Raw genomic sequence first — 24,915 nt, 5'->3', positions numbered from 1 at the left:
CAAAAATTAAACCGCTGTACCAGTAATGACGACAATTATTATTGGCGGTGAACTTGCCCCTTAGGGATGAGTAGACAACCTCGCTGTGGGTAAAAGCCAGCGGATGCGGTGTCATCGCTAATAATTTTCTCGGAATCAACGGAATCGAGAAAGATGTTTCCGTAACAACGGCTAAAAAAACTGAAATTACCAAAAAAATTTCAACAATGCACAACCACCGGAAGTCGCCTGTTGTATGGTGTACGTATGTAAGTGAAAGGGTCAGTTTGCAAAACTTTTATTTTGGTTAGTTAAGATGAAAAGTCTCTGTAAGGCCGGTAAAGGCTACCGAGCAGGTGTACTAACTGTACACGATCGCTCAATGTTGCAGTCTACAAGATGCGGCGGACCTTAGAGCGTGTTGGTATGTGCTGTATATATATTTTTCGTGTGCAATTACTTGCACTGCTCATCGTATGTAGAGGCAGGTTACAATGTACAAGCAGTCGAGTGACTTTTAGCTCTTCAAGACAGCGACAAACACAAAGTCACGGGCTACATCCAACTCCATACTACGGCCCGGCAGGCCACAATATTTAAACTCTACAGTCGTCAGGCACGGGTGGTGCAAGGCCTTATCGTCTGAGTTATACTGGCAAAGGGCACCGTTATTTCTTTGGTATTAAGAAACCGAACTGAAGCGCCGGAAGAGTGCAGTAACGGTCGGCAATTTTACTATTAAATTGTCATTTATTAATTTCGATTTTCGCAACTCAAAATTTTTTCTTTTAAAAAATATTCAATAATCTAGTTGAAATCTATATTTAAATTACATAAGTTCCGTAAATACAAATAGTTCTAAATAAATCGTTTTTTGAAATCCTGGGTGACCGACGTGAGCGATATGAACGCCTAAAATCCGGTTATTTATAACATAAAAGGCTTTCGCTTCGGTCGGCTATTGATGAAAATTCTGAAATACTAAGTTGTACCCTGCATAATTACTTTGATTTATCAGTCTAGTAATAATCATCTATGATTTTATGGGGCGTAGCGCAGTGGGAATCGGGATAAGCTTGGGGAAAACCTGCTTCCGGTAACATGATTAGCGAAATACAAAATTTGCAGATTCATTTCAGAGTTCACTTAAATTTTCGGAAAACAATGATTTTCTTAACCTGAACCCCGGAAAAATTGATTAGGATATTCACATTATTTTTAATACAGGCTACAAACACATCAGAGCAGTTGAACTTACGTACTGGTAGTTGTGTATCAAATGCAGTGGGTGCCCGTGCAATCCCGGCATCCAAGAGCGGCATCGCGAACGCATTTGTGATTGGCATTGCCGAACGACGCCTGGCCAGCGCAGCGCCGGCCGATCACTGGGAAAGGGTCCCGCAGAGCAGCGGCTGAGGTCATACCGGCGCCCGAATTTTTGAATGCGAAATCCGCTGGGCTTCCGTCGTCGGCGTTTTTTTCGGGAAATCGCCGGGACCTGCACCTGGTCATTGGTGACACTCGCGGGCGTTGGTATGGCAGACGGAAGACTGGCGGATTCAACCAGGTATATTTTCCCAACGGTGCAATCAGTTACGAGAGCGTCGCTGGGACGCAGCACAGCATTATGAGCTGAACCAAAGAGACTGCATTGAAAGTCCGCCTCGGAAAGCTCGTGGTGAAGGTCATCATTCGGCATCGGTGGACGCATCGGAATAAAATTAATTTTGGCACTGTGAGAGTACGAATCGTTGCTCCAACTTCCGGTGCCGGTTTTCTTGTAATAAATGGCTGCAAATGCAGCAAGATTACATGCTACGAGTACGTAATAAAAATTGACACTGCTCAACGCTGACCGATTTGCCCAAGGTTTTGACGGGTGATAGCCGAAAACTACAGTAACGTTGTAATTACGGTATAGCTATCGTAGGGTAAAAGAATCACACTGATTGATTAAGTCATGTTATCGGGTAAGCGACCACCATTAAAAATCTTCCTTAAAAAAAGAACATTTTCGGTATTGCTCGGCCTATGTTGCATAAAAATAAACGGGCTGGGTGCACCGGCGAGTTAATGGGCATGTTCTGCATTCGTGCAGCGCAGCAGTTAAAAAAAACATTCTTGTTATGTTTTAATCCATTAACTTCCCGGAAAACAGAACGGACTTGACAGAGCTCCTGCTGTCAATCACTCCTGCTGATAATTAATACATAACAAGGTGTGCCAGTTCACGGTTTACCAACCGGTTGTGCATAGAGTGCTACCTGCATTATTTTCTTTTCACAACTTGTAGGAGGTTGGAAAAACGGTGCATATATAAAATCGAACGGCTTCTACCGAAGCGATCTGCGTGATCTTTACGTGCAAAAAATGATAATTCTTAATGGAAAAATTATCGTGAAACGAACTACGGAATTTGTTAGACGAAACGATTCGAAATGAAATCAATTTAAAACAAAATGAAACATATTATACAAAGTTAGAAAGAAATATAATTTATTTTTCGAATGCTTACCTGTGGACTGTGGTTAACAAAGGTATAAGAAAAATATTAAAATAAATTAAAAAGTAAGTAAATAATATGGTATTAAAATAAACATTATTAGTTCGTTCCTTTGGGGCGAGCATATGTGCGTAAGGTGGAGGTGGTCGACAGACATCCACAACTTTCATAAACGCTAAACATAGAGAACGCTACGCTTCGGTCGAATAATGCAAAAAGTACAAAGTATCTGTAAATTGTTAACGTTCTTTTAGCGCTTTCATTGTGAATAACAACTTAAGTCCCTTTCTCGCCCAGCTGCCTTTCCGTGCAAGTGTTTGATCCCGTTGCATTCTGAAAGTGGTATACGTACTGCGTTGTAAAAGATACCTCTCCCTATGCTGAGTCTGCCGCATGCAGTTTTAGATGATACTCGTATTTTCCACCATTCAGGCCTTGTTGGAAATTCAGTGCGGCAAGCGTTTTGACGCAATCAAAGCTGCGGCATTCTGCTAAGATTTGCAATTAACCAGATTGCATTTTAAACTCACTGGCTGTTTTTCGCTGGTAATACAGAAGATGTGCCGGTAAATTACATGGTAGTTGGTATACCGAATTAGGGCACACATTTACATAACCCTTTCCTTTGGTGCACACCAAAGGCCTTTTTGCATTGTTTTATGGCATTCGAAAAAACAAATAATACTGCGTGAAATCGTTTGCGCATTTAACATCCGGTAGGGGAGATAAAATTCCAAAAGTTTAGACAAACAGATGCGTACCAAAATTTTCGTTGATAACCGACCTTCTCCAAATCTGGCATGAAAACGTGGCAAGAAAAGCGCTAAAAGCTCTTATTCCGGACCTAATTTCCATGTTTCCGGAACGTTCAATTGAATTCCGAAAATGTTAAATATTTATTTTACCTTTGAAAGAAACTTGGAACCGGGTTTGATGTGAAACGGATCCTCGTCCTCATGCGCGCTTCATCCTAGAATGGATGAAATTGATAATGAGACTTTTCGTACGCCTCCCTGCGGTAAAACATTTGGAATTTTATTTCACCCGTAATCAAGCAACCGGATGTTGCGCTAACCAACGGTTTTCACACCCATGCATGTATGCAAATCATGCGGCTATCAAATGCCATAAAGAGTAACTGGGAGTGCTCCAAGCGAATTGTTTTGTAGATGTACAAGAATTTGGTACCATGTACTCTTTCCTTAAGGAATAAAGGAAGTATCCGGCACTAAGTACACGTTCTTGTACTACAACATACTCACCTTCGCCCGCTTCCCTACATTTTTATTTGCGTTGTTTTGCTATATTCTGTAGCCAAACGATTAGTTCACTTTGGGCTTTAAAATTCGTTGGCGCAGTTTCCGGTTGTGTAATTATAGCGAAAAAAGAATAGATGGTGAAAAAATGTACCAGTTTTCGTGATACGATCAGTTCTCTGAAAAGCTTTGCTTATGGACCCACTAGCTTGTGGACACCGTACCGAACCAGAGTTCTGAGAAAATGAGAAGAAAACAATGCAAAAACCAGTATATTTATTACACTAATAATATTTCTGGTTTCTGATTATTGCAAACGCCGAAATGTAATTAACCAACCAGGATAACAAAAATGCTGTGCTTCACTGGCTCAGTCTATGGTTCCATTTCGCACCTTTCGATAGAAGCATTTTTTTTTGTCCCGGAGAAATCTCTCTCTAATTCTTCTCTATCTAGTTCGGTTTGAAGCGGAGATATTTGGCAGGGCTATATTTGTTTTGTTCAGCTAGACGGCCCTGATTCAGCAGGAGCCGTTCCGCAAGAAAACCAGAATATGAGTTGGTATTGTATGGTTGCCTCCACGAATTATTTCGCCATCAAGAATAACTTTGTTAGTACCAACTTTGCGGTACAAAAAATCTGGTTTTTTTTGTATTTCTTAAAGTTGTATATGTATACGGTTTTCTATCGTTTTCTACGATACGGTACAGGCAGAAAAACGGTAAATTTGAGTGAGACATACCGTTATTGTTACCGGAAAACAAACCGTGTGAGTAGTGTACACGCTGATCTAACTGCGTTTGGCGCACATTTTAGCGCTGATCTGACTGACAATTTGATTGGTCAGACACGCCCCTTCCTGATTGGTCAGACTCCACCCCCTTCTCTGATTGGTCGGAACCGAACTGTTCAGAACCGAACCGCCCATATTCAAACCGGTCAGAACCGAGCCGAACCGTTCAGGACCGAACCAAGACCGGCCGAACCGTACTTTACCCCCTTTCTTTTGTTTATTTTTCCCCACCCTCTTTTATTTTGTTTTCACCGAATAACAACGAACAAAGTAAAACAAATCAGACCGCATGAACATACGCAGGAGTAGCAGTACAATCTTTGACAAAAATACAATTTCGGTTAAATTTCTGATGGTCATTGTATGGATCTCCTGGTGTCCAGTTGCTCATTGTAAACCGACAGAAATGACATTTAACTGTATCATCAGATCCGGTGTAGTACAGTCCGATCCTCGCCATGGCGCCGGCAGAAGGCAGGAGGTGTGGCCAATTTTCAAAAGTACTGAGTGGTCCGTTGGGGTCGTGCAGTGTGGAAACGTACTTGTACAGTTCTTCGGCTAAGGTATACACCTGCTCCTGGCCGTCCCAGATGCCCACCATTTCGTCAGGTATACCTGAGAATCCGGACCAGGCTCCTGCAATGGCACAAGCCATGGTCCCAATGGCATCGGTGCATCCTCCGGTTAACATTGCCGCATGAAGGGTGACTTCAAAAGGGCAATCGCTGCGTCGACCAATAGCAGCACAGTAAATGGCAACGGGAACTGCGTCCAATGGGCTGGTGCCATTGCCAATGGCTTTGAACAATTTTTCTTTCGGTTCAGCGCGTTGCGCGTAGTCCAGCACCATCATCATACGTGCATAAAATTTCTGACGTACAGAATCGGGGAGGGATTTATTGCTGTATTCAACAAGTGCGGAGAGAAACTCAAGCTCCTTCATCTTTTTATTCTTTAGAACCAGACTGATGGCGTAGGCCTGCAACTGTGCCCCAGCGGCGGCATCATTGGAAGAGTGGGTGAGTCGGGCTACACGGTCTACAGAGAAACTCATCTGCTCCGTACGATTGTAAAAGTACAAGGAAACGCTGTTATCCAAGTGGCAGCGTTACACTCTGTGCCTCGGTTACGGACTGTCGTAGCCGCAGCGGTCCAGTCTTTTGGGGAGAATGTTTCCAACTGGCAATAATGGTGGTCAGTTCACCAAAAGCTCGGCGTTTAGTGTAGTTGTGGTAAAAAATTTGGCTACATTGCCTTGCGGCATTCTCCAAAGAAAAGAAGCCGGTATCCAGTAGAGACTTGGCGTAAGCGTGCGTTATTAAGAATTTCTCCCAGTAAGTCGAGACCTTGCTCCGCACTCCCGCCAAGTTCATGTGGCAGGAGGTAGGGCGTCTCAAGGGTGTTCCGATGCATTCTCCGATCAGAGCGCCTAATAAACAACCTTTGTACTGATCCATGGCGTTCAGAATTGCGAATGAATTCCCATTCCAGACAGCTAAGATAGACCAGCTAAGATAGACGTCGTTTTCAGAAATCAAACTGGCGCTGACCTAGATTCTTTGTTCCTTACCTAATCCAAACTGGCGCTGACCCGCATTCTGTCTTATTCTCTCTGATTTGACAATGAGCAATCCAAACTGGCGCTGACCTAGATTCTTTGTTCCTTAGCTAATCCAAACTGGACCTGACCTAGATTCTTTGTTCCTTAGCTAATCCAAACTGGCGCTGACCCGCATTCTGTCTTATTCTCTCTGATTTGACAATGAGTAATCCAAACTGGCGCTGACCTAGATTCTTTGTTCCTTAGCTAATCCAAACTGGACCTGACCTAGATTCTTTGTTCCTTAGCTAATCCAAACTGGCGCTGACCCACATTCTGTCTCGTTCTCTCTCATTTGACAATGACTAATCCAAACTGGCGATGACCCACATTCTGTCTTATTCTCTCTGATTTGACAATGGTTGATCCACACTGGCGATGACCACGTTTTCTTCAGTTACTACGAATTCTCCACAGTTAGTGTTTCGGCACTGCGCTTTCAGAATGGATTTTGACCTTTCGGAATTAACTTTTACTCCAGCGCAACGGGAATACTGTTTTGGATCGTTCCATTTAAATTCTTTAGATCTGGGGAAATTCAAATCATCGGCTTTCCCCCCTTTCTTTTGTTTCATTTTTTTCCCACCCTCTTTTATTTCGTCTTCAGTAACAATTATTACCAAAACAGTTCAGGCCGCATGAACATACGCAGGAGTATCAGTACAGTCTTTGAAAGAAATACGATTTCGGTTAAATTTCTGATGGTCATCGAAAGGATCTTCCGGCGCCCAGTTGCTCATTTTAATGTATTATACTGCCACTACTAAGAAACAATATAAACTGTACGAGTACTGTACCTTGCACTCGTATAGATAGAGCGCGTAAACAGCATGCTTTCTGAATAAAATCAGAAAGAATCCGGCAGCGCGTGGTGATGTGACTTTTCTCTGAAAGTGCCAAAAGAAAACAATTCTTGCACTTAGAGACTGCACCGCACCGCACCGGCTCCAAGCACCGCACCGCACCGGCTCCAAGCACCGCCCACCAACGTTCAGATAGGGTAGACAAACCAGCCATGTACTGTATGTATTTTACTGCTACTACGCACAAACAAATGTACGAGTTCTATACTTTGCACTCGTATGGTCAGGACCCGGCAGCAGCCTGCTTTCTGATTAAAATTAGATAGCATTCGGCTGCAAGCATGCATCTTGTCTATTCAGTCATCGAACTTTGGGGCAGAAGTAACTTATTTTTTTGATTAAAACTACAGATAAGTTTACTTGTACCTAACGAAATTCAATACTAGGTGTGACAAAATGAGTCAGCATCTGTCATAACCTGTGAGCGTGCAGCCTGTCTGTACAGTCATCAAATGTTGGAATAAAATTAACTTATGAGGTGATTAACTTTATAGATAAGTTTACTTGTGCCTATGAGCATTGAATACCAGAAGTACATACTGGTCGGCACAAACAAAATAAACGTACATGCGTGACGTAGTTGCACATCCACCGGGAACAGCCGCGCGCCATCGTCTTGAAGCATACGTTGTTCACATATTGATTAACGGATATTATTAGTATGTATTATAAAATAATGACGTACAAAAACCAAGCTCCAACCACGAAATAGAGGAACATCATATTTTCTTATGAAATATGTCAAATTCCACGCATATATTCCTTCCCGAAATAGCACGTAAAGCGCAACTACACAGGCTGCTGCTCAGGTACCGAAGTGGTTCAGACCGGTGAAGTGATGTGGTTACCTACAATGAATAGTACTTGTTACAACTCCACTGCACCAAGGAACAGATATATACATAGATCTCTACAATTACCGTGTATAATGTACCGCACCACACCGGACCCCACACAACACCGCACCATACCGGCTTCGGCACAACGATACACTGCGCGGTACCGTATAGGTATTGTATGTATTGTACTGTCACTACCCGCAGACAAAATAAATTGTACGAGTACTGTACTTTGCACTCATATTGACAGAACGCAGCAACCGCCTGCTTTCTGATTGAAAGCAGTTAGCATCCGGCTGCGAGCATGCATTTTGTCTATTCAGTCATCGAACTTTGGGTCAGAAGCAACTTATTTTTATGATTAAAACTACAGATAAGTTTACTTGTAAAAATAGGAATGCAATACTAGATGTACATGCTGCAAACAATGCAAGATTTAGACTGGTCGGAGCAAACCTGGTAGTCGTACCGTGCTGACATCCACCGGGGTCAGTCGCGCTTAAGTGTTTTAAAGCATATGTTTTTCGCATTTTTAAAAACACATATTACAAATTAATACGATTATAATGACATACAGACACATGCTTCAACTAAAAAAGCGGTATTTAACCTTTTTCAATGTGAAATGTGGAATTCCACACGTCGACACCATGAAACGGCTAGAAAAAAAGCAATACTTTTACCTTCACCGCACTGGACCACACCGGACCCAGCACCACGGCGCACCGCAGCCCCTGACGCCGCACAGAACCGGACCCGAACCTCATGACAACGCCCAGGCAGAGTAGCCATGTACTGTATATACTGTACTTCCGCTACTCGCAAAGAAAGATATATTGTACGAATACTGTACTGTTTACTCAGATGGCCAGCGACGCAGACAGGAAGCTGGTTGATTGCAATCAGATAGCGGCCAGTAGCGACAAGGCTGCCTAGGCCTGTCTGCTCAGACATCAAACTTTTAGGCAGAAGCAGCTTATTTTTCTGATTGAGACTACAGATAAGTTATACTTATACCTATGAAAATCTGTAATAGATGTACATAGAAAAAACAACACCGTGTATATACTGTACGGCACAAGCATTTCAGTTGTACATTTACCGTGACGCATGTATCCACTGGGATGGAAACTGTCTTTAAACATAAGGTGTTTGCATATTTACGAACATTTATTAGTAATATTTTAATGGGTAATAGCCGCCAAGATAACGATTGCATGCGCTTGTACACTACCAGAAAGTTAATTTTTTATCAATCAAAAACAAACCAAAATCGAAAGCAGTAGAACGCACTTTTTCAGTTAAGTCTCGAATTCGACGGCCCATGAAATGCAACAGGTCACCCATAGCGGGAGCCAAATACCCCAGTCTCAGTCACTAAAAGATAAAAAAGTATCCGTTATCCAAAAACTGATATGTTCGGCGCTTGGAATTTTTGCAAGCTGAGCAACATGTCCTGGTTTCTTACAGCTGCCGGTGACATGCGGCTGTACACCAACTAGTTGCTTCACACAGCAGCAGTTTATTGGTAATTAATATAATCAATTAACTACAGATACTGTGCTTCAACCACAAAGGAGCGGCAATAAATATTATATTTTGTGATATGTAGAATTCTACACATTGATTCCATTTCCATTAATCTGCACAGCACAATGCTGCCGCTCAGTCTCATGTTCAGGTTACGCGTATGAGTTGTGAAGATTTTGTACAATTCCATTCTCAAATACGTACACCTTTTTTCTCATAAAATATATTACAGTTTTTGGACACCATAATTTCCAAAACAAATAGACATTTACCGTGTACAGTATGGAAGTTTTTGATTTGCAAAATTGCATACCCAATACATAGAATACAACGTTAAAACATGGAGTTTTTCTCATCAGAAATTTGTAAGATTTTATTCAGTGACAATACTACATAAAACTACGTTAACTTCCTCCCAAATTGGCACCGTTAAATTAGTTTTTAAATACATTTTTCTTGATATTTTCAAAATTTTTCGCTTAAAACGCAAATCAGTGGAGCCGCCGGGGACTAGTAAGTACTTTATTATTACACAGACTGCATGACTGGGGCCAGCATATTCATTTGACCACGACCAGTGGTCAATCATCAGCCATGGCGCTATAAGAATACATACCCTGTTCCAATAACAAAACTCGAACCAAAACAGCATCAATATAAGTGATAATAAGATCCAAATTAAAACAATAAGAACAAGCACAATACCAAGTAAAAATTCATGTTAAACGTTAGCCATCAACGTAAACTGCAACTTCTGCACTAATGCACAGTATGTTCGCAGTCCGTGTTTCGATTTATCGATGCGCAGTGTTTCATAGTAATAATCAAGTATTGAACACATGTAAGGGTTTGCTATGACGATTTGCAAGCAAACGGAAGCAACCGGCTGCCTGAAACGGTGTCAATGCACTGACTTTGTAGGTATTTACTCCCCTACAATTTTACACTGCAGTTGCAATTTAAAAAAAAACCAATATTTTACTGGTTTTGGTGTACTATTTTTCTAATAAATATCCCAGGGGTTTTAATATTTGTTCATGTAAGTGCAGAAAATTATTTTTGTTAAGACTGGCTCGGAGAAAGTTGAGTTGCGGGTAAATAATTATCAAGTTTTACAACGGAACTCGTTAAAATAATGAGGATGTCGAAGTACCGCGTATGCCTCCGACCGCGGTATGCTCTGTGTTTTGCACTACCCTCTTGGGTGGATGTTGAATATTGCAACACCCACAATTTGTTTGTTACTTCCTGTGTTCACTGGGTATTTCTTTGTTAAAATCAAATTTATATTTTTTGACGTATATAACTTAGGACTATATACGCTCCAAATGCAACCCTTTTTGATGCCGCGCAAAGAAACGGTTTTTAGCCCTACGTATACGAATTATGTGCTAACAAAATGTCATTACACAAAGCAAAAATTTTTTACTTTAAATTTGATATTTTAATCAAATTTATGAGGACGTACTAAAGCAAGTGCTAGGAAATGCGCGAAACTAAAAATTTTTTCTGCATGTTGACAAATTTGTCTTTATGTGCAATTGTGCATAACACTGTAATCAATTACACTTTAAAGAAAAACAATCAGTACCGTGTTGGCCGGGTTACTTACCATAAATACACAAGCATCGAGTTGTGTCTGTGTATACCAAGTGCGTAGCATACTTGTACCGTAAGTAATCGCAATTGATACCGCAAATACAGTACTAATTACCACTAAAGTACTAAAACCGAGTTCGAAAGTCCGCGCAAGTGAAGGTTTTGGTTCGTGTTCACAAATTTGTTCAGATGGTGTACCGGGTCACTGCCCTGAAGTACAGAACGATCGAGTTGCTGAAGACTCATGCGTATATCCATGTGTGCAGCACGCTGGCGCCATACGTATTTAATATCAAAAATAGCAACTTCCGACACCGTTGGCCTGGTTGAAGGTTTTCGGACAAAAACACAAAAGTGTCGTACTTATCTGGGTGCACAAGTATGACTTTATCCGTCAATTGCATTTCTGCGTTCATTGTACTGCAGTAGCCGGCATACTATAATATAATATCAGCCATTTTCTAAGAAGTTGCGAAAAGTGTAGCGAAGCCGTGTATCAACTCTCACCGAGTACATACACATCAGTTTACCAGTGACAGCTGGAGTGGTGACGTAATTGGTGATTGGTCACAGTAACTTTTCTAAAGAAGCGCTAAGAGAAGATATACTTGTACTTACACATACGCCGCGTAAACACCACACCGTCGGGACGCGCAGATTGTCCACAGGCCGATAGCGCAGAATATAATTTATATATACTGTATAATTATTAAACACTTCTGTAATAATGTATTGTAAAACTAACTGAAAAGAGTTAGATAGTTATTGTACTGTCACGGCAAACAAAGAGATATGTTTTGTACTATACTTCACGGTGACATGTTTATATGGTTACACACGTTCTTACCAATTTTTCGCAAGTTTTCAGAACAAGTGCAAGGAGTTTTGTATTTTGATTGAAAAACTCCTAAAAATGTTACGCAGAAACTCCAAAAATACATCGAAAAACATACATTTTCAAAACCAAAAAACGAAGTTTTTTAAAACGTTGCCGCCATAGGAAAAGCACACGAAGTGGTAACAAAACAGGAGATTTTTAAAACAGAAAGACGGAGTTTTCCGTATGACTTTGAAACTCTTAGTTTGTAAAAACTATTCATCCATATTACGCATAAAAATTGCCATTTCCCGGAGTTTTTTGAAAATTATTATTCGGGTGAATAGCAGCAAGAAACCTGAAACAGCACATGCAAGCATTTCCAGTCATGAGTATGTTAGAAAATAGGGCAAAGTCGTTGTTCGCATACAACTGATCCGAATCCCACATATTTAGACTCAAACCGTTAAGCATGGAAGCCAACGGAATTACCAACAGAGGTTATATGTTTTGTTTAAACCGAACGTAGCGACCCGGGTCGCTTTGCTCTTAATATTTCTAACATACTCCTGACTGGAAATGCTTGCATGTGCTGATTCAGGTTTCTTGCTGCTATTCACCCGAATAATAATTTTCAAAAAACTCCGGGAAATGGCAATTTTATGCGTTATATGGATGAATAGTTTTACAAACTTAGAGTTTCAAAGTCATACGGAAAACTCCGTCTTTCTGTTTTAAAATCTCCTGTTTTGTTACCACTTTGTGTGCTTTTCCTATGGAACGTTTTAAAAAACTTCGTTTTTGGTTTTGAAAATGCATGTTTTCGATGTATTTTTGAGTTTCTGCGTAACATTTTTAGGAGTTTTTCAATCAAAATACAAAACTCCTTGCACTTGTTCTGAAAACTTGCGAAAAATTGGTAAGAACGTGTGTAACCATATAAACATGTCACCGTGAAGTATAGTACAAAACATATCTCTTTGTTTGCCGTGACAGTACAATAACTATCTAACTCTTTTCAGTTAGTTTTACAATACATTATTACAGAAGTGTTTAATAATTATACAGTATATATAAATTATATTCTGCGCTATCGGCCTGTGGACAATCTGCGCGTCCCGACGGTGTGGTGTTTACGCGGCGTATGTGTAAGTACAAGTATATCTTCTCTTAGCGCTTCTTTAGAAAAGTTACTGTGACCAATCACCAATTACGTCACCACTCCAGCTGTCACTGGTAAACTGATGTGTATGTACTCGGTGAGAGTTGATACACGGCTTCGCTACACTTTTCGCAACTTCTTAGAAAATGGCTGATATTATATTATAGTATGCCGGCTACTGCAGTACAATGAACGCAGAAATGCAATTGACGGATAAAGTCATACTTGTGCACCCAGATAAGTACGACACTTTTGTGTTTTTGTCCGAAAACCTTCAACCAGGCCAACGGTGTCGGAAGTTGCTATTTTGATATTAAATACGTATGGCGCCAGCGTGCTGCACACATGGATATACGCATGAGTCTTCAGCAACTCGATCGTTCTGTACTTCAGGGCAGTGACCCGGTACACCATCTGAACAAATTTGTGAACACGAACCAAAACCTTCACTTGCGCGGACTTTCGAACTCGGTTTTAGTACTTTAGTGGTAATTAGTACTGTATTTGCGGTATCAATTGCGATTACTTACGGTACAAGTATGCTACGCACTTGGTATACACAGACACAACTCGATGCTTGTGTATTTATGGTAAGTAACCCGGCCAACACGGTACTGATTGTTTTTCTTTAAAGTGTAATTGATTACAGTGTTATGCACAATTGCACATAAAGACAAATTTGTCAACATGCAGAAAAAATTTTAGTTTCGCGCATTTCTAGCACTTGCTTTAGTACGTCCTCATAAATTTGATTAAAATATCAAATTTAAAGTAAAAAAATTTTTGCTTTGTGTAATGACATTTTGTTAGCACATAATTCGTATACGTAGGGCTAAAAACCGTTTCTTTGCGCGGCATCAAAAAGGGTTGCATTTGGAGCGTATATAGTCCTAAGTTATATACGTCAAAAAATATAAATTTGATTTTAACAAAGAAATACCCAGTGAACACAGGAAGTAACAAACAAATTGTGGGTGTTGCAATATTCAACATCCACCCAAGAGGGTAGTGCAAAACACAGAGCATACCGCGGTCGGAGGCATACGCGGTACTTCGACATCCTCATTATTTTAACGAGTTCCGTTGTAAAACTTGATAATTATTTACCCGCAACTCAACTTTCTCCGAGCCAGTCTTAACAAAAATAATTTTCTGCACTTACATGAACAAATATTAAAACCCCTGGGATATTTATTAGAAAAATAGTACACCAAAACCAGTAAAATATTGGTTTTTTTTTTAAATTGCAACTGCAGTGTAAAATTGTAGGGGAGTAAATACCTACAAAGTCAGTGCATTGACACCGTTTCAGGCAGCCGGTTGCTTCCGTTTGCTTGCAAATCGTCATAGTTGCAACACTTACTAAACCCTTACATGTGTTCAATACTTGATTATTACTATGAAACACTGCGCATCGATAAATCGAAACACGGACTGCGAACATACTGTGCATTAGTGCAGAAGTTGCAGTTTACGTTGATGGCTAACGTTTAACATGAATTTTTACTTGGTATTGTGCTTGTTCTTATTGTTTTAATTTGGATCTTATTATCACTTATATTGATGCTGTTTTGGTTCGAGTTTTGTTATTGGAACAGGGTATGTATTCTTATAGCGCCATGAGCTGATGATTGACCACTGGTCGTGGTCAAATGAATATGCTGGCCCCAGTCATGCAGTCTGTGTAATAATAAAGTACTTACTAGTCCCCGGCGGCTCCACTGATTTGCGTTTTAAGCGAAAAATTTTGAAAATATCAAGAAAAATGTATTTAAAAACTAATTTAACGGTGCCAATTTGGGAGGAAGTTAACGTAGTTTTATGTAGTATTGTCACTGAATAAAATCTTACAAATTTCTGATGAGAAAAACTCCATGTTTTAACGTTGTATTCTATGTATTGGGTATGCAATTTTGCAAATCAAAACTTCCATACTGTACACGGTAAATGTCTATTTGTTTTGGAAATTATGGTGTCCAAAAACTGTAATATATTTTATGAGAAAAAAGGTGTACGTATTTGAGAATGGAATTGTACAAAATCTTCACAACTCATACGCGTAACCTGAACATGAGACTGAGCGGCAGCATTGTGCTGTGCAGATTAATGGAAATGGAATCAATGTGTAGAATTCTACATATCACAAAATATAATATTTATTGCCGCTCCTTTGTGGTTGAAGCACAGTATCTGTAGTTAATTGATTATATTAATTACCAATAAACTGCTGCTGTGTGAAGCAACTAGTTGGTGTACAGCCGCATGTCACCGGCAGCTGTAAGAAACCAGGACATGTTGCTCAGCTTGCAAAAATTCCAAGCGCCGAACATATCAGTTTTTGGATAACGGATACTTTTTCATCTTTTAGTGATTGAGACTGGGGGGTATTTCGCTCTGGCTCTGCGTAAACTGTTGCATTTCATGGACCGTAGAATTCGAGCCTTAACTAGAGAAGCGCGTTCTACTGCTTTTGATTTCGGTTGTTTTTGATTGATTAAATATTGACTTTCTGGTAGTGTACCGGCGCATGCAATCATTATCTTGGCGGCTATTACCCATTAAAATATTACTAATATCTGTTCGTAAATATGCAAACACCTTATGTTTAAAGACAGTTTCCATCCCAGTGGATACATGCGTCACGGTAAATGTACAACTGAAATGCTTGTGCCGTACAGTATATACACGGTGTTGTTTTTTCTATGTACATCTATTACAGATTTTCATAGGTATAAGTATAACTTATCTGTAGTCTCAATCAGAAAAATAAGCTGCTTCTGCCTAAAAGTTTGATGTCTGAACAGACAGGCCTAGGCAGCCTTGTCGCTACTGGACGCTATCTGATTGCAATCAAACAGCTTCCTGTGTGCGTCTCTGACCATCTGAGTAAACAGTACAGTACTCGTACAATATATCTTTCTTTGTGAGTAGTGGTACAGTATACAGTATTACAGTATACAGTATAAGTACAGTATATACAGTACATGATGGCTACTCTGCCTGGGCGTTGTCATGAGGTTCGGGTCCGGTTCTGTGCGGCGTCCGGGGCTGCGGTACGCCGTGGTGCTGGGTCCGGTGTGGTCCAGTGCTGTGAAGGTAAAAGTATTGTTTTTTTCTAGCCGTTTCATGGTGTCGACGTGTGGAATTCCACATTTCACATTGAAAAAAGGTTAAATACCGCTTTTTTTAGTTGAAGCATGTGTCTGTATGTCATTATAATCGTATTGATTTTTATTATGTGTTTTTAAATATACAAAAAACATATGCTTTAAGACACTTACGCGCAGCTATCTTCGGTGGATGTCAGCACGGTACGACTACCAAGTTTGCTCCGACCAGTGTAAATCTTTCATTGTTTGCAGCATGTACATCTAGTATTGCCTTCCTGTTTTTACAAGTAAACTTATCTGTAGTTTTAATCATAAAAATAAGTTGCTTCTGACCCAAAGTTCGATGACTGAATAGACAAAATGCATGCTCGCAGCCGGATGCTAACTGCTTTCAATCAGAAAGCAGGCGGTTGCTGCGTTCTGTCAATATGAGTGCAAAGTACAGTACTCGTACAATTTATTTTGTCTGCGGGTAGTGACAGTACAATACATACAATACCTATACGGTACCGCGCAGTGTATCGTTGTGCCGAAGCCGGTATGGTGCGGTGTTGTGTGGGGTCCGGTGTGGTGCGGTACATTATACACGGTAATTGTAGAGATCTATGTATATATCTGTTCCTTGGTGCAGTGGAGTTGTAACAAGTACTATTCATTGTAGGTAACCACATCACTTCACCGGTCTGAACCACTTCGGTACCTGAGCAGCAGCCTGTGTAGTTGCGCTTTACGTGCTATTTCGGGAAGGAATATATGCGTGGAATTTGACATATTTCATAAGAAAATATGATGTTCCTCTATTTCGTGGTTGGAGCTTGGTTTTGTACGTCATTATTTTATAATACATACTAATAATATCCGTTAATCAATATGTGAACAACGTATGCTTCAAGACGATGGCGCGCGGCTGTTCCCGGTGGATGTGCAACTACGTCACGCATGTACGTTTATTTTGTTTGTGCCGACCAGTATGTACTTCTGGTATTCAATGCTCATAGGCACAAGTAAACTTATCTATAAAGTTAATCACCTCATAAGTTAATTTTATTCCAACATTTGATGACTGTACAGACAGGCTGCACGCTCACAGGTTATGACAGATGCTGACTCATTTTGTCACACCTAGTATTGAATTTCGTTAGGTACAAGTAAACTTATCTGTAGTTTTAATCAAAAAAATAAGTTACTTCTGCCCCAAAGTTCGATGACTGAATAGACAAGATGCATGCTTGCAGCCGAATGCTATCTAATTTTAATCAGAAAGCAGGCTGCTGCCGGGTCCTGACCATACGAGTGCAAAGTATAGAACTCGTACATTTGTTTGTGCGTAGTAGCAGTAAAATACATACAGTACATGGCTGGTTTGTCTACCCTATCTGAACGTTGGTGGGCGGTGCTTGGAGCCGGTGCGGTGCGGTGCTTGGAGCCGGTGCGGTGCGGTGCAGTCTCTAAGTGCAAGAATTGTTTTCTTTTGGCACTTTCAGAGAAAAGTCACATCACCACGCGCTGCCGGATTCTTTCTGATTTTATTCAGAAAGCATGCTGTTTACGCGCTCTATCTATACGAGTGCAAGGTACAGTACTCGTACAGTTTATATTGTTTCTTAGTAGTGGCAGTATAATACATTAAAATGAGCAACTGGGCGCCGGAAGATCCTTTCGATGACCATCAGAAATTTAACCGAAATCGTATTTCTTTCAAAGACTGTACTGATACTCCTGCGTATGTTTATGCAGCCTGAACTGTTTTTGTAATAATTGTTACTGAAGACGAAATAAAAGAGGGTGGGAAAAAAATGAAACAAAAGAAAGGGGGGAAAGCCGATGATTTGAATTTCCCCAGATCTAAAGAATTTAAATGGAACGATCCAAAACAGTATTCCCGTTGCGCTGGAGTAAAAGTTAATTCCGAAAGGTCAAAATCCATTCTGAAAGCCCAGTGCCGAAACACTAACTGTGGAGAATTCGTAGTAACTGAAGAAAACGTGGTCATCGCCAGTGTGGATCAACCATTGTCAAATCAGAGAGAATAAGACAGAATGTGGGTCATCGCCAGTTTGGATTAGTCATTGTCAAATGAGAGAACGAGACAGAATGTGGGTCAGCGCCAGTTTGGATTAGCTAAGGAACAAAGAATCTAGGTCAGGTCCAGTTTGGATTAGCTAAGGAACAAAGAATCTAGGTCAGCGCCAGTTTGGATTACTCATTGTCAAATCAGAGAGAATAAGACAGAATGCGGGTCAGCGCCAGTTTGGATTAGCTAAGGAACAAAGAATCTAGGTCAGGTCCAGTTTGGATTAGCTAAGGAACAAAGAATCTAGGTCAGCGCCAGTTTGGATTGCTCATTGTCAAATCAGAGAGAATAAGACAGAATGCGGGTCAGCGCCAGTTTGGATTAGGTAAGGAACAAAGAATCTAGGTCAGCGCCAGTTTGATTTCTGAAAACGACGTCTATCTTAGCTGGTCTATCTTAGCTGTCTGGAATGGGAATTCATTCGCAATTCTGAACGCCATGGATCAGTACAAAGGTTGTTTATTAGGCGCTCTGATCGGAGAATGCATCGGAACACCCTTGAGACGCCCTACCTCCTGCCACATGAACTTGGCGGGAGTGCGGAGCAAGGTCTCGACTTACTGGGAGAAATTCTTAATAACGCACGCTTACGCCAAGTCTCTACTGGATACCGGCTTCTTTTCTTTGGAGAATGCCGCAAGGCAATGTAGCCAAATTTTTTACCACAACTACACTAAACGCCGAGCTTTTGGTGAACTGACCACCATTATTGCCAGTTGGAAACATTCTCCCCCAAAAGACTGGACCGCTGCGGCTACGACAGTCCGTAACCGAGGCACAGAGTGTAACGCTGCCACTTGGATAACAGCGTTTCCCTTGTACTTTTACAATCGTACGGAGCAGATGAGTTTCTCTGTAGACCGTGTAGCCCGACTCACCCACTCTTCCAATGATGCCGCCGCTGGGGCACAGTTGCAGGCCTACGCCATCAGTCTGGTTCTAAAGAATAAAAAGATGAAGGAGCTTGAGTTTCTCTCCGCACTTGTTGAATACAGCAATAAATCCCTCCCCGATTCTGTACGTCAGAAATTTTATGCACGTATGATGATGGTGCTGGACTACGCGCAACGCGCTGAACCGAAAGAAAAATTGTTCAAAGCCATTGGCAATGGCACCAGCCCATTGGACGCAGTTCCCGTTGCCATTTACTGTGCTGCTATTGGTCGACGCAGCGATTGCCCTTTTGAAGCCACCCTTCATGCGGCAATGTTAACCGGAGGATGCACCGATGCCATTGGGACCATGGCTTGTGCCATTGCAGGAGCCTGGTCCGGATTCTCAGGTATACCTGACGAAATGGTGGGCATCTGGGACGGCCAGGAGCAGGTGTATACCTTAGCCGAAGAACTGTACAAGTACGTTTCCACACTGCACGACCCCAACGGACCACTCAGTACTTTTGAAAATTGGCCACACCTCCTGCCTTCTGCCGGCGCCATGGCGAGGATCGGACTGTACTACACCGGATCTGATGATACAGTTAAATGTCATTTCTGTCGGTTTACAATGAGCAACTGGACACCAGGAGATCCATACAATGACCATCAGAAATTTAACCGAAATTGTATTTTTGTCAAAGATTGTACTGCTACTCCTGCGTATGTTCATGCGGTCTGATTTATTTTACTTTGTTCGTTGTTATTCGGTGAAAACAAAATAAAAGAGGGTGGGGAAAAATAAACAAAAGAAAGGGGGTAAAGTACGGTTCGGCCGGTCTTGGTTCGGTCCTGAACGGTTCGGCTCGGTTCTGACCGGTTTGAATATGGGCGGTTCGGTTCTGAACAGTTCGGTTCCGACCAATCAGAGAAGGGGGTGGAGTCTGACCAATCAGGAAGGGGCGTGTCTGACCAATCAAATTGTCAGTCAGATCAGCGCTAAAATGTGCGCCAAACGCAGTTAGATCAGCGTGTACACTACTCGTGTGTGCCCGAATAGAGACTAATAACACAGCAATCAACCATGAAACAGACTTTCTCGGCACTCATGCCAATGGAAATAGTTCTTTTATAATAAATTCGATAGTCAGTCTTAATTAGCGCACAATTTAACCGCGAAGATACCAGTCTGTTGTTCGTCCTGCTTTTGGCTTTTTTCCTGTATCGGGATTGCGGTGCATTTCGCCCTAATCTCTCTGGACATTTCCCGAGAGAAAGTTCATCCAGTTGGCGGAATGACTGAAACCTGGAAGGTGACGGAAGCCGGTGCAAAATTGGAATAGAGGGCAATGCTCTAGAAAAAGCAAAACACATAAAGAATTCCTGCCAGTTTTAGCACATGATTTTTGCCTTTGGGCTGAGATGATCGTTCTACTCACCATACTGCTGGCCGCTACGGAAATGGAATTAGTAAAACCCGTTGTACCAATGCAGTAAGCGACTTTTTCGATTATCAGGGTTGTTACGGCGCAACTCTATAACAAGAAACCTTTATACTGCTCAGTTGCATCGTTGGCGTGTAATTTTATGGAACTGAACCTGATGCCAATTACATCAACCAACCCGCTGACGGGCCGAGGAATAACTTACTACTGTACCAGCCGGGTGTCTCGCACATTAATCTCGAATGTCTTCCAGTCTCAGAGTTCTGGGTATAACCAATCAACTCTGGGTATGTAGCACCTCAAACAAAAATATGCGGAATATGGTCTTTACTACCGATAATAAAGCTGCTATTTTTGTGATGGTTACAGCTAGATAAGTTTCATCTGGAGCCGTTTTAAACGCTATCGGTGACTAAACAGTAAACACACGATCTCTGTATGAAACCCGCATAATTATGTATTGTCTGGCTCTGGGCCAGTAGTGGCTAGTGACGCATAATCGAGGTTGGCTAGTGGCTGGTGACGCATAATAAAGCAGTTTCACCATTGACGACGTGACTACCGCCCTCCTCGTAACTTCTACCGTAGGGTGATATTTTAATTATAAAAATATAAAAATCACTCAGAAGATGAAAACGAGTAGGACGACATAGTCAGCCAGACTGAAAGACATATTTGGCTGACTGCATCCACCATTCTGCTGGAGATGTGCACGCTTGCATTGATATAATTTTACAATGGGCCTTAATGCACTCAAGGGCGTTGTTGTCAGATCAATCGACGCCGACGGGTTGATTTGGCAGAAACGAGGACGCGATTTCATTGAACATCCACCATTCACCCATCTAGGGTTGAAATCACAATTTAAAACATTTCACATTTCAAGCTTCGAATTGAATCATTTCAAATTCAAACGAGGGCCAGTTTGAAATGTGATGTGAAATGATTTGAAATGTGAAAAGTTGAAATTATAAACTTGAAATGCGTTTGAAACGATCTGAAATGGAAAACAATTTCTTTAAATTAATATTTAATTAGTTTTGAGTGTAGGAAATCATGAAATCTGCTTAAAAGTTCTTACAATAAGTTGAAAAAATAAGGTAAAATTTTTCGAAATAACCAAACAAAAAATTAAGTAAACAACTCATTTTTAAATTTTAAATTCCATTTCATTTCAAATCAGTTAATTTTGAATCATATCAAAAACGGCGAAAAGTTATTGAATTTCAACCTTACACCCGTCCACCTTTTGCCGGTTACACACGCCGAGAGAGAAGTGTACGCGTCTAAGGAGACAACGAGCTGGTGTTCTCTCTCACTGAACGGTCAACCGAGGATACGGTGCGACGGTCTAATGGTGTTCGGTTCAGATCACCAACTCAGCAAAGCAGCTGTCTGTAGAAATCCGTTGGTAAGTCAAACATACGATACATCTTTACCGTGACAACACGTGCATTACGAGCACCTTTAGCTTACCAGCAGGGTAACCGTCACAGGATTTATCTGGAAACAGTAAGCAACAATTATTAAATAATTATTGCTTTATTTTGAAATACATCAAAGTTTTTGGTTTCCTCACCTGCAGTGTGCTACCAGGAGAGCCAATCAACAGGAACGTACACACAGAAACGCCACTCCCATCGGCCATGATCGTTATAGTCTTCACATCTGTTATGAAGAAACAGTCTCCACAAGCTGCAACAGCACTGTATCGGTTAAGCTTATCAGAAGGAAAGATTACGGAATGATTAGCATGCGATCTGTAACGAGCTACTTGAGCAACAAGAGATGCCTACGGAGGTGGACCATATTAGCATATTAGACCAGAACTTACCAACTGTATTTATACCGTCGTAGGTGGCTCCTGCCGCCGAGCAAGCCGGGAATGCTGGTGCTGTTGTAGTCGTTGTTGGTTTCGTCGTGGTGGTCATCGTAGTTGCTTTAATAAAAACCCGGGTCAAAGTCAGGTACCAAATAAATTTGCAGTAGTGGGCTCTGATACTGCCGAAAGCTAATACGCGTAATGTCTGACAACGGTAGTGAACTTACTGGTCGTAGTGGCGGTTGTTGGGCACGTTGCCGTCGTGGTGGTTGGACAAGTTGGGCACGTCACAGTTGGACAAGCTGGACAAACTGGACAGGTGGGGTAGGTAAAAGGAGCTGTGAAGAAATACATTATTTCCCCAGTAACCGTGCCCATTATTAAACTGCTATGTTGCAAACACAATTTCATTCGTATTAACGTTTTTCGGATTCCTGCAATTGCGTTGTAGATTATAGACCACATTTTACGGCACGCGTCAGCTTAAGCTAGAAATTTAATGGGATAATAAAAAGTTTTAGTACTTCGAAGTATGTTAGCAATAATAAGATTATCGGACAACAGCGCCAGTGCTAAATATTACCAGCGACCCGAATTACCAGACAGCTTCCGGTGATTATTGGATTCAGTGACTGCTAACTCGCAAGCAGTGTATTAACTCGTAGCTCGTACCTCGCACCAAGCGGCTGACCGATGATTTACTATTGACTGGTGCCATGCAATGTAACCGGCGATTAGCTGACACCCTTTTGCTCACCGGCAATGTACTAAAACTTTTTTTTGCTCACCGGCAATGTACTAAAAATCAATTTAAAATCTTGAAATATTTTAATTTAAAATTTTTTAAATCAGTTTAAGATATTCTAGTTGATTTAAACGTTTCAATATTTTACAAACAAATTAAATAATTTAACAAATTATTTATTTAAAAAATCATTAATTAATTAAATAATTCAATATACAAACAAGCAACCAAAGAAATTTAATTTTACCTGCATTTTGCATTTTACTTCACTAAAACAACTGGAACACTGCTCACGGATGTTCCATTTTATAAGAACAAACAGAAACAGTTTAACTTACTGGTGGTTGGGTAACGGATGCAGTGCTTCCCAGCGGCATCCTGGTAACCAAGAGCGGAATCACAAACACACTTGTGATCTGCATTGCAGATTGAAGTCTGGTCAGCGCAGCGCTGTCCAATCCCCGCGCAGGGGCAGTGCAGAGCAGCTGCGGATGTCAGACCCGCACACGACATTTCGAAAGCCACGTCAGCCGGGCTCCCATTATCGGCATTTTTCCGGGACAGCGCCGGTTCTTGCACTTGGTCGTGAATAACGCTCACCTGGGTGGTGGGCAGCACCGATGGAAGGCTATTACGGTCGAGCCAGGTATATCTTCCTAGCGGTGCAACAAGTTGAGACAGCGTTGCCGGGACGCACAAATACATTACAACCAGAACAAGGGAGAGATATCTAAAAGCCTGTTTCGGGAAGCTCAAGTTTGAGGTCAGGGCTGCGACGGAAGAGCGTGATTAAGTCAATTCCAGAGCAAGTTTTCTTGTATCGGTTTCAACTTGAAAGTTCTAACTACGAGTACAGATTTACCGCAGATTGCTTTGCGTATAATATATATATGGGCACCGGTGATCGCTGAAGTGGCTTGACCTGCGGCTGCTTTTGTCTGAGTACAGATGATTGCTGACAGCTCTAAAACGTGATCTGGCTACCTGAAAATGGACTTTTTTGATTAATGAGTTCAAGCCATAAAACTAGCGAGAAATATTGAAATATTTTGCATCGGTACAACAGAGAAATTAAAAAACTTTTCCCCCTTTTTTATTTCACTATGTGTGTACCTTTGTGTCAGTATAGCAAAAGATTAGCGCTTTTTCATTTTTTCGTGGCTTTTCTCCAGTGTCATGTAACTCATACTTCCTCACCAACCATTACCATCCAGCCTCCAGGCAGACAGAACGATGTTGACAGAAAGACAAAGTCGTTAAAGAAAGATAATAATTCTACAATACAGAAAATTTTGTCAGGTTGTTTCGAATCAACGACCGGTGATTTATTCGTGCCGTACTTCGCATGTGGCTAGCTGCATGCGCAGATCCAAAATAAAATATCATCAGCAACATACGAAGCCATTTAGAATACTTTTACATACATTTAAAATAATAATAACCAGCCGAAATTATATGTCATGAAAGAACTATATACTAAGCGAAGAGACAATAATTCACTTTTGCAGCGCAAACTGGATTTTAACGCAGAATGTGGATTACTGCGCATCGTGGTAAACACATTCTGGTCGGCTAACCACGAAAATAATTTACGATACATGCTGTACAATCACAGAAAGGCATACACGTTACAGATTTTTTATAGGTATCGGTTGTTTGCTGGAAACTTAAACAACGGCTGCGGGCTGTAAAGCGCTGCAGTCGCTGATTTGCTTTAAAGAAAGCCGCTCGTACCAATTTAACAGCACGTGATTCGCTAGCGTAACTCGGGGGTATAGAATTAATACTGTCGATAAAATTACGAGCTTCATGAATAACAATTAATTCACCGTGCGCAACGTGCATACGTACTTCCAGGAACTTACTATAGGTAGAGGACTGGGAAGCGACTCTGCAACGGTGG

General features: G+C 41.2%; 1 protein-coding gene across 11 annotated transcripts; it reads right to left on the bottom strand.

The window, feature by feature from the left end:
• Window positions 1-57: 57 nt before the first annotated feature.
• LOC129588865 (mucin-5AC-like) lies at window positions 58-24,613 on the bottom strand. Of its 11 annotated transcripts, none has more exons than XR_008690542.1 (11): window positions 24,353-24,613; window positions 24,126-24,287; window positions 23,875-23,996; window positions 23,351-23,668; window positions 22,495-22,605; window positions 22,280-22,384; window positions 22,025-22,140; window positions 21,922-21,948; window positions 20,651-21,840; window positions 20,440-20,535; window positions 20,015-20,354 (listed from the first exon to the last, which is right to left on the bottom strand). XR_008690542.1 is itself a non-coding variant. In XM_055483268.1 (7 exons), the coding sequence occupies exons 1-7, from the start codon at window positions 23,715-23,717 to the stop codon at window positions 20,280-20,282; spliced, it is 897 nt and encodes a 298-aa protein (XP_055339243.1). In that variant the 5' UTR covers window positions 23,718-23,855; the 3' UTR covers window positions 20,020-20,279. The 11 variants fall into 11 exon arrangements, 1 of the variants encoding a protein (XP_055339243.1); XR_008690539.1 differs by having other exon boundaries at window positions 20,017-20,354; window positions 20,440-21,290; window positions 21,682-21,840; XR_008690536.1 differs by lacking the exons at window positions 20,651-21,840; window positions 23,875-23,996; window positions 24,126-24,287; window positions 24,353-24,613 and adding exons at window positions 58-171; window positions 1,242-1,770; window positions 3,388-3,452 and having other exon boundaries at window positions 20,186-20,354; window positions 23,351-23,855.
• Window positions 24,614-24,915: the final 302 nt, after the last annotated feature.

Source organism: Paramacrobiotus metropolitanus, unplaced genomic scaffold (genome assembly GCF_019649055.1).
Source record: "Paramacrobiotus metropolitanus isolate TYO unplaced genomic scaffold, Prichtersi_v1.0 Parri_scaffold0000032, whole genome shotgun sequence".
Lineage (NCBI taxonomy): Eukaryota > Metazoa > Tardigrada > Eutardigrada > Parachela > Macrobiotidae > Paramacrobiotus > Paramacrobiotus metropolitanus.
Note: the sequence above shows the minus strand (reverse complement) of the source record. Positions and strands in the feature narration are given on the sequence as shown.